Below are 10,490 nucleotides of genomic sequence, written 5' to 3'. Positions count from 1 at the left end.
GTGAACTGCTATAAACATCCATGTGCAAGTTTGTGTAGACATAAGTTTTCAATTCAATTGGGTAAATATACTAAGGCACACAGTTGGTGGATCATATGTTAAGAATATGCATATTTTATAAGTAACTGCCAAATTGTCTTCCTCAATGGCATTTTACACTCCCACAAACAATGAATGAGAGTTGCTGCTGCTCCACATTCTCACCAACATTTGGTGTTGCCAGTGTTTTAGATTTTGGCCATTTTAATAGGTATGTAGTAGCATCTTGTTCTGATTTGCAAATTTCAATGATATATAATGTTGAACATTTTTCACATGGTTATTTGCCATGTGTATATCCTCTTTGGGATTTTTGCACATTTTTATAGAAGGTTAAAATTTGTGAAGAGTATGAGATCTGTTTCTACGTTCCTTTTTTTTTCTATTTTTTGCATGTAGATATCTAATTGTTTCAACATCATTGATAAGACTGTTCCTTCCATTGTATTGCTTTTGCTCCTTTGTTAAAAATTAGTCTATGTAGATCTATTTTTGAGATTTCTATTCCATTCTATCATTACATTTGTATATCATTTTGCCAATATCACACTGTGCTGATTGTTGCAGATTTATATAAATATTGAAGTCAGGTAGTGTCAATCTTTCAACTTTATTCTTTTTGCTCTTCCCCTTCAATATTGTATTAGTTATTCTGGGCCTTTTGCATCCTCATATAAACTTCTGTATCATTTTTGCTGGTATCCACAAAATAACTTGCTAGAGTTTTGATTTTGACTGTATTTTGTGCCCTTTTTCTGTCTCTGTCTTTTTCTCCCTCTGCCCCCTCCTCTCTCTTGTTTTTTTTGTTCCTCTTGGTACTGGAATTTTTTTTTTTTTTTTACTTTTTAAAAAATATTTGTTTTTTAGTTTTAGGTGGACACAATATCTTTATTTTATTTGTATGTGGTACTGAGGATTGAACCCAGTGTCTCATGCATGCTAGGCGAGCACTCTACCACTGAGTCACAACCCAAACCCCAGCACACACACACACACAAAATGAAGGGCCTAGCACATGCTGAGTGAGCACTCTACCACAGAGCTACATCTCCAGATCAAGATAGGAAGAACTGACATCTTGACAAAACTGAATCTTTCAATCATAAAGCTGCAATATTTCTCCATCTATTTAGTGCCTCTTTGATATCTTTAATCAGTTTTATATGTACGTATCTTGCACATATTTTGTTAGATTCATACCTAAGTATTTCATTGTGGGAATTCTAACGCAAATAGCACTGTGTTTTTAATTTCATTTGTTCTTTGCTGGTATGTAGAAAAATTATTGACTTCTTCAGTTAACCTTGTATCCTGAAATCTTGCTATTATTGCTTATTAGTTAAAGGAATATGTTGATACTTTGTTGCCATGCACAAATATGTTAAGGATTGCTGCTTTCTTGTAGTATTGACCTCCTTTGTGTAATGCCATTCTTATCCCTGATCACTCTCCTTGCTCTGAAGTCTGCTGTGTCTGAAATTAGCATAGCTACCCCTCTCTCCTTTTATTACAGTTGGCATGGTATTTCTTTTTCCATCTCTTTACTTTTAATATATATGTGTATCTTTTATCAAAAGTGGGTTTCTTTTAGACAACATATAGTTGAGTTTTGATTTTAAATATCCTCTAACAATCTCTTACCTTTTAACTGGTATATGTCTTAATACATTTTACAGCTATTAAAAATCACCCAAGAAGTAGGTAATTTACAAACCACATAAATTTGTTTCTCACAGTCTGGTGGCTGGAAAATCCAAGATCAAGACATTGGCTGGGCACAGTAATGCATGCCAGCAGCTCAGGAGGTGGAGGCAGGAGGGTAGTGAGTTCAGAGTCAGCCTCAACAACTCAGTGAGAGCCTGTTTTTAAATAAAATATTTTTACAAAGGGCTGGGGACGTGGCTCAGCGGTTAAATAAAAAAGATCAAGACATTGGCATTGGCAGATTTGGTGTCTAATGGGGACATGTTTTCTCATTCGTGGCTCCTTACTATAACCTCACAGTGTGGAAGAGGCAAGACAGCTCTCTGAGGTTTCTTATAAAGGCTCATGTCATTCATGAGGGCTCCACCATCATGATATAATGACCACCCAAAGGCCCTATCTCCTACTACTATCACCTTTAGGGTTAGGATTCCAACATATGAATCTGGGGGTTGGGCTTAAATATTCAGCACACTCGCTGTATTTAGATCATTGATGTTTAAGGAAATTATTGATAGAGTTGAGTTAATATCTACCAAATTTGTTACTGTTTAATATCTGTTGCTTTTGGTTTTTGTTCCTATTTTTCTTTTTTATACCAATAATTGAACCCAGGGGTGCATTACCACCAAGCCACATTCCTATAGTCTCATTAAGTTGCTTAGGGCCTCCCTAAATTGCTGAAGCAAGCCTCAAACTTGGGATCCTCCTGGCTCAGCTTCCTGAGTCGCTGGGATTACAGATGTGTGTCACCACATTTGTATCGTCCCTATTTATTTTCCACATGTTTGTGACTTTTATGAGTTTAATTGAGCATTTTTATTTTCTCTCCTTTTTTAGTATATCAATTATACTTCTTCTATACTTTTAAAAATCAATTTCCTGAGCTAGAGATATAGCTCAGTGGCAGAGTGCTTGCCACTTACATATAAGCATGTATGTATACACATATGTGTATTTATTTGAATACACTTGCTATTATTATTTTGAAAAAACATACATCAGATCAATTAATTGTTTTACATTTACTCTCTGTTGTTCTTTCCTTCTTTATTTAAGTTCTAGTTTCCAACACATTATTTTCCTTCTCTCTGAAGAACTTCATAAAATTTCTTCCTGAGCAGGTCCACTGTTCACAAACTCAATTTTTGTTTGAGAAATTATTTATTTTCACTTTTGAAGGATACTTTTGCAGGACACAGAATTATTATAGTTTGTAGGGTTTTTTTTCTCAACACTTTAAGTATTTCTTTCCATTCTATTTTGTTTGCATGGTTTCTGAGGATAAGTTGAATACAATTCTTATCTTTTCTATAGGCATCTTCTCTCTAGCACCTCTACAGGGAAGCTTCCTCCCCACCCCATCTTGTGGCTTCATTCAAGACTTTTTCTACCTTTGTTTTCCTGAGGATTGAAAATGCTATGGCTAGGTATAGAGTTTTTGGCATTTATCCTATTTTGTGGTTCCTGAGCTTCTTGAATTTGTGGTTTGGTAACATATTAATTTAGGGAAATTCTCAGTTGTATTTTTTCCACATTTTTTCTCCTTCTTATATTCCACTATACATATGCTGTAACTTTTATAATTATACCACTGTTCTTGAATATTCTGCTTTGCTTTTTCCCCCAGTCTTTTTTCTCTTTGCTTTTCAATTTTGGTAGTTAATATTAAGACAACCTCAAATTCATAGATTCCTTCTTCAGTCAAGTCCAGGCCACGAAAGTGCCCACCAGAGGTGTTCTTGGGTTTTGTTCTAGATTTTTGTTTTTAATCTCCAACATTTCTTCTTGAATCTTTCTTAGATTTTCCATCTTCCTACTTATATTGCCCAACTAATCTTGCATGCTATATTTTCCGTAAGTCTTTAGCATATTAATCATATTTTTCAATATACTCTGTGAGGATTGGGATGACTTCTGTAGGTGAAACTCACAAGTGTGTCTCTGCCATCCTCTTATGACTGGAGTTTTTAACTCTTAGATTTGTCCACATTGAGCCTCCAGCAATTTGTCAATTACAGTTCAGATTTTCCTACTCCTGCACTGGGTCCCTCTGGGGGTTCTGTCCACAAATTTCCGCTACTGTGAGCTATGTTATCCTGTATCTACCTGTCAATATCTCTGTTTTGAGAGCAGAGATTTGCCCTGCGACCTCCCTTCTGTGACAGAGCGATTACTGTTGACTTCAGCTGGTTCAGCATTTTGCTTGTTAGACTAGCGTGCCAATTCTGCTTCTTTTAAGCATCATGCAGCCCTCTAAACTAGAGATAATGGAACATCTAATGACAAAGGGGAAAACACATCAGCAATTTTGTGTCAGAATATTGTCCCTGAAAAAGTAACTGTTTCTTCTACCCTCTAGAAAAGATGGGTCTCAGTGCACAATTCAATGCAAAGGATTTGACTCAAAAGGAAGAAATAAAAGGCCTAGAACACCATGACAGCCAGCCTTCAGGGTTGCCCCTGAACCTCAGCAGGGCATCACATAAGGGGAGTGACCCATACCTTAGTGAAACTAAGGCTATTCATACTCACAGGACAAAATTTCAAGCATATGAAAGGGCAAACAATTGAAAAAATAAGTCTCCTTCCAACCCTTGACCCCTACCATACTAGCTCTCTCTTAAGGCAACATGGTAACCACATTCTTATGTCTCCTTAAAATACATCTTTAGAAGAGCGGTTGAGTGTACATACCTTTAAATGGCAACCTATTTTAGAAGCATATATTCTCCTGGGAGTTTAGGATTGGAAGGGACATATTTCAGTCATTCATTCATTCACAGCCTCCCTAGGCACTTCCCATTCCTGTGTAAAAATATTTCTGAAGATGAAGAAACACTTTATACTGTAAGGTAAGCTCATTCCCACACATACCACATACAGACATACAGGCATGCACACACACACTTAAATTCTGAATTCTGCTCCTCTGACTTTTTTCCTCATCAATCTTTGCTTTGACTTCTAAGGCGGGGAACAACAGGTGGTCAAATGCCTTTTGTCTCAGATAAAACCTAAAATATTTGAAGCCCTGGTATCTTGACCTGACCAAATAAACTGTTTCTCGTTCTCTTTCTCAAGTATGTGGTTTTAGGGAATTCAGTGCCATGAATCTTCTAAAGGCTAAACTCTCGTTCAGCATGCTCAAAACCTTTTAAGATAAACACTCACCAGAGAAAAATTGTTTCTCATGTGTAGCAGGTAAAGAAAAGGAGCAGTTTCTGTTACAAAAATTGATGACACTTATGAGATTTGCTTTGGGAAATACTAAAGTCTAGTATATGCTTACTAGTGTGGCATGCATGGAGGCTTTATCCAAAATGTTTTTGGCCAAGCAGAAATTTTGGTTTTACCTGACCCAATACATTTCTAAGATATAATGAAATAGAATTTGGGTCATAAAAAATCACCATTTGGCTAAAGTTTAGAAGAAGTTCAGAAAGAAAGGGTTGAGTTATGTGGGCTCAAAGGTGGCCTCTCATGATAGTAAATATACTTTGGGGCTTTAGGAAGTTGTTTAAACTCTCCAAGCCATAGTGTCATCATGCTATAATAAAAGGCTGTTATTGTCATCCCTATGGTGGTGATGTGGCAGTACAGAGCACCTGGGCTATCCTGGGATCACTCTCCACAGAGACTGTGTATCGAGTATCCTCTCTGCAGGACCTTATCTGTGCAAGGCTACTCTCTTTTGAAGATAGCGCGTTTTTTTATGAGTAATTTAGTTATCAATACATTTCAGATACCTGGCAAGAAGTACAAAATCAACCTGAACGTCACTGTTTATGTTAAAAGCTCAGAGAAGAAACTCAAATTTGATATAGGTGTCCACAGTAGGATGTTCAGCAAAATTCATTCTTCTTCATTAGTTGGAATCCATCTCATTATTGTGCTGTGGGCCTAAAAAGTGTCCACTGCCTCTTATGGTAATTGTTTTCAGAAAGTTCTGTTTCTTTCTTGCTTATTTATTTATTTATTTATTTATTTATTTATTTATTTATTTATTTATTTATGTCCAGAGGATTGAACTCAGGGACCCACTGGGTTCAACCAACCTAATGAGCCACATAGCCAGCCTGTTTTATTTTGAGACAGGGTCTCGCTAAGTTGCTTAGGGCCTTGCTAAGTTCCTGAGGCTGGCTTTGAACTTGCGATCCTCAGCCTTCCAAGCTGAAATTCTGTTTCTTGAGATTTGATATCAATCTGATCATAGTTAAAGAATATTATGACAAATGGCTCTATGAATGTTATTGCTTCATAGAGCTAGTAGAGTGAGAACTCTGAAGTCCTTACACATTATGTTCTCTTTGGGAACTCAAGAGAAGAAATTCCTATGCAGTCTTAAAATCAGCTATAGCTTACATTGATTTATGTTTTAATATATGGGCATTATGACTTGTGGCAGTGATTATATTTCCTTAACAGTAAATGTGGTTTAAAACAAAATGTGGTCCTCATTTTGTAAATACAAAGGACTTCACTGTAAGCATAGCATTTATAAGATTCATTTCATTTTCTATTTTATAAGATTTTAATTTCTATTTACTCTTGTGATCCCCGTTTGCCTTTCTATAATATTCCCCTTGTCTTTGTGTTCCTTTGCAAGAGGGAATCAAACACTTGAGTTCAAAGTGTCAGTGGTTATTCCATTTGTTAAAACAAAAGAGCATATTACTCTAATTCACAGTAAAAATGACAGGTTCCATGGATAGTAAGGAGCCCTGTGCTCTGGTAAAATGTCTACCATTCAGGATGCCAAGTAAGAAGCTGAGGAGCATTTTCCTGGATAGTAAGTCAAGTCGAGAAGTTACTCTGCTGTAGCAACAAGAAAGGCCTTAGCGCCACGTACTTTTAGGCTTGTGATTGCTGCTAAGACTAAGCAGTCAGAGTCCGACCAAGCTTGAGGGTTAGCAAAGAGTCCTGTGAGAAATGAAGAGATCTGGAGGCTGAACTGGCCAAGGCGAGAACATTTCTCCTGTAAGAGAAGAAGGAGCAATGGAAGTAGGTTGGACTTTGCTGAAGGATTTTAGCGGAAGTTCCTTCAGTTAGAAGCAGCTTAATTTCTTTTGGCTGGCTCAGGTCAGTGGGCCACCTAGCCTCTGTAAAAGTATTTTAATTGTTGTTTGTGTCAAGTCTTTATTCCAAGCGCTGGACTTTCACGAAGTAATCTACCTCGCATATTTGCTTTATATAATGTGTATCCCTGGCTAGTTACTGGTGTGTATATACGAAATTCTGTTAGTGCGTTCCTCCCTCCGTACTCATGCATTCACTCAACAAACATTTATTGAGTCTCTTCTCTGTCCCAGGAATTGGTTGCTTTGTTTCAGACGATTTCGAGGGTGCTCGATGAGATCTTAAGGACCCTCGGACTTCAGAGCGCCACTTCAGACGTCTCGCACTCCTGCCAGCCGGAGAGGGTGAGAATACCTTCGCTGCTAGGCCAGCTTCCGCTAAGATTCCCGGGTGAGGGTGCGGAGGGGGAGTTGGAGACCAGAATAAAGGGCATCTTCTCCATCCGTACCACTACTCAAACTTGGTTCCTGGGTTCAGACAGTTCGTCCGGAGCTGGTCCTAGTTTGCTTAGTAAACTGAAAGAAGGGAAAGGAAGACGGGGACCTTAGACACTTTTGGCTGGTTCCATGAAGGCTAACCCCTCTACCTAGCCATGTAAATCAGAGTGGACCAGGTACGAAGGGGAAGCGCAGGGAACCCTCCACTCAGAAATTAACTCCCAAGTACTCGCGCTTCCCTCCCGCTCGCCGCCCGCCTCCCGAAGGAGCGCTCCGTCCAATGGGGCCACAGCCATCCACTACCACCTCCTGGACGCAGCCTGCTTTCGATCCTTGCTGCGAGTTCTTCCTCCCTCTGGGCATTCTCCTCCTCCTCCGCTCCTCCCGATCCCTCCTCCTCTGCCTGGTCCCTCCTCCTCTCGCCCAGCCTCCCCACACCCCGGCCCGCGCAAGCTAGACGTCTGGGCAGCTCCCAGCGCAGCGCTGCAGCCTCCGCCTCCTGCACGGTGTGCGCGCCCGCGGCCAGGGCGGCCTGAACAAGTCTTGGCGGCTGCCGCCGCCCAGACCGGACGACAAGCCACCTAGGCGTCTGCCGGAGTCTCCGCCTCATCGCCGCCACCACCGCGCACGGCCGTCTGACTCAGTCCGGGAATAATTGCGGAGAGCCGGAGCCAGCTCCTGGGGGCAGCAATGCGACCCTCCAGGACCGCCGGAGCCGCGCTGCTGGTGCTGCTAGCTGCGCTGGTATGGGCGAGTTGTGCGTTGGAGGAAAAGAAAGGTAAGGGCGTTTCCCGCGACCCCCCGCACCACTCTCCAGAGCGCGCTTCTCGACCCGCAGTCAGCCCCGCCCGCGCACCGGCGCACCGGCTCCGCGTCCTGAGCCGCCCGCCCGCCCCTCCTTTCCTGTTTCCTTGAGGATCAGCTGCGCTTCTGGCTGGGACCGTGGGAGGAACTGGACGTTTCTTTTCTGGGCTGGGCGAGTCTGCTAAGACCGGAGGAAGGGAGACGCAGGGCTCAGGGCGGCGGGGCTGCGAGCGGGTTATGGGAACCGCCGCTGGAAGCGCCTACGTACCCGACAGCTCCCAACTTACTTTTATCACTTTCTTGCCCTCCTGCGCTGGGTCGGCGTCTGCGGGCGAAAACTTGGTGCGGGGTAGACGCCTGTTGTTGCAGCACGTGTGCCCGGCACTGTCCGCTGGAGGGCCGTGGTGACGCTGTAGGGCGCTTGCAAAAGGGCTGGAGGGTCCCATCAGCTGAGTCCTAGGGAAGTAGGGAGCTGAGAAAGGACTTCTAGGGTAGGGGACTTCCCGAGCGTACCCTCTGCAGCTCCTTCCTCCTCCTCATTCTTGGGGTTAAGCCACGTGCCTCCCTACCTAGCGACCCAGCCCTTCACGCTGATCTCTGCAAACCCATTTCCCGGGTATGGAGTTGCATCAATGACCTGGGAGGCTGGAACTCCTCTTCGCCCCAGCGAGCAGGAGGGAAGGCGTGGTGCTGGTAGTTTCCTTCTCTGAAGAGCAGTGAGGAGGATCCGATCCGCCCCCTCGCCCTATGGGAGAGGACCCCAGCCACAAACCAGGTGCGCGCGGCTGGGGGACCAGGGCTCGCTGCCTGACTGAAGCTCCTTTTCTGATGCCCATTCCTAAGACCCCTAGGGTGTCTTTAAGGTGGCTGCTTGCCGGTACTCCAGAGGTTTGCCCACGACCTGTAGTGCTTCGACTGCATCTCTTAGCTTTACAGTGGACCTGGACCAAGATGTATGGCTGGCCGCTGTGCAACACCTGAGTCCTTATGCCAAACTCCCTAGGCGCGAACTCATCCCGCTGGATATCCGAGCCGTGTTTCAAATGGGGCTCACAGCAAACTTTTCTTCTCATTATCCCAAGATTTAATCTTTTGGATGTTTCATTTTGCCTTTTTGGAGAGTTTGACATTAGGACAACTAAAATATTAAACTTAATTGGAAAAAATAATAAAGGATTGATGTCCATGGTTTTACTTGTATGCCAAATGTCCAGACGGAACATGAGCAAGTTTGGCTTCGTGACTGCCGACCATAAACCCACTTGACACAAGAAACATGCCTCAGAAGGTTTAATTGCACAATTTCAAAATAGGCTCAGGTTCCAAGAATCAGGTCCCTGCTTGCTGTTGATGTCATTGGCATGGGGAGTTGGGGCTTTGGTGATGAGAGGGTTTGTTGGAGGAGGAGTAAGGCATAAAAGAGTGGTTTCTAACTTTGCTATGTAGAGCACTCACCTGAGATTTGGGATTGGAGGGAGTCGACTTCCCACCCTGAACATTCTGATTTCAATGGTTGTGGGTGAGAGGGGGCTATAGGATTTTTCAAAGCCCTTCAGGTTGGGGAGCCAGGTTTGAGAATCTTGGGCATAGAAGAAAGATTGGTAGTCTCCAGGGAGATTTACCTGCCAAAGTAAAGAGCTCCTTTGGAACATCTGGAGTTTTAACAATCTTGCAAAATACAGGCAAAGGGGAAAAGACAGGGTGTGGCTTCAATAATAAAGGATTAGTCTTTTTTACTAAAGGAGCCAATGGATGGTTTTCTCCCCCTTACATTAGCCTGGAGGGCTCCCCTCCTCCCTGCTTGTGATGGCTAGGACAGTGGTCTGGAGTGCTCCTGAGATACTAGAGTTCTCTTAATAAAGTAAGGTCTCTCTATCTCTGACAAAGGGACCCTCTTTATTTTAAATTAAGCTCTTAGAGCCCCTGCAGAGCTCCAGAAATGTGCCCAGCTCTTTGATGTCACTCTTTGAACACTAGGATTAACCATTGGAGATTTGTGTCTGAGAAAAATAGAAATGCCACTGAATTTTCCTGTTTGTTCTGTATTCACTTAAAACAGAATGCTCCTGAATAGTAAACAAATTTCATTCCACTAAAGCCATATTCAAAAGACCACATCTGTAAGGAACAAATTATTAAAGTATGAGATGAAATCTTTCTATACAGGATCTATTAATTTTGTTCAAGAAGATTTATTGGTTTTAGTGAGTTTTTTTGTTGTTGTTACTGTTATTGTTGTTCTAAGATATGGTGTCATCTGTACTAGTTGCTTTCAGACCTAAGACCAGACACGGTTATAAGTGTCTTGTTAATCTTCACTTCAAGTGAGGTGAGTGCTCTATTTATGGGGAAACTGAGGTACAGAAGAGTAAAGTTATGAAATGATTTTTCTACAGCTAGTAAGAGGCAGAATCAAGATTCAAATTC

The 10,490-nt window shown here is 42.1% G+C and overlaps 1 protein-coding gene and 1 long non-coding RNA gene across 4 annotated transcripts in view; one reads left to right on the top strand and one right to left on the bottom strand.

Annotated features, from left to right (window-relative positions):
• Positions 1–3,356: 3,356 nt before the first annotated feature.
• Positions 3,357–8,931, bottom strand: LOC144375333 (uncharacterized). The gene is made up of 3 exons (XR_013435017.1): positions 8,633–8,931; positions 8,351–8,519; positions 3,357–7,337 (listed from the first exon to the last, which is right to left on the bottom strand). It is a non-coding gene; the product is annotated as an uncharacterized LOC144375333 (long non-coding RNA).
• Egfr (epidermal growth factor receptor) overlaps positions 7,559–10,490 on the top strand; it is a 200,328-nt gene continuing 197,396 nt past the window's right edge. Inside the window, exon 1 of one of the 3 annotated variants that reach the window (XM_078039720.1) lies at positions 7,559–8,037. In XM_078039720.1, the coding sequence (XP_077895846.1) occupies positions 7,950–8,037 (88 nt within the window). In that variant the 5' untranslated portion in view covers positions 7,559–7,949. The remainder of the gene's footprint in view (positions 8,038–10,490) is intronic. The other 2 variants (XM_078039717.1, XM_078039718.1) reach the window with 2 other exon arrangements.

Source organism: Ictidomys tridecemlineatus, chromosome 2 (assembly GCF_052094955.1).
Source record: "Ictidomys tridecemlineatus isolate mIctTri1 chromosome 2, mIctTri1.hap1, whole genome shotgun sequence".
Lineage (NCBI taxonomy): Eukaryota > Metazoa > Chordata > Mammalia > Rodentia > Sciuridae > Ictidomys > Ictidomys tridecemlineatus.
This window is presented reverse-complemented; position numbering and strand designations above follow the sequence as displayed.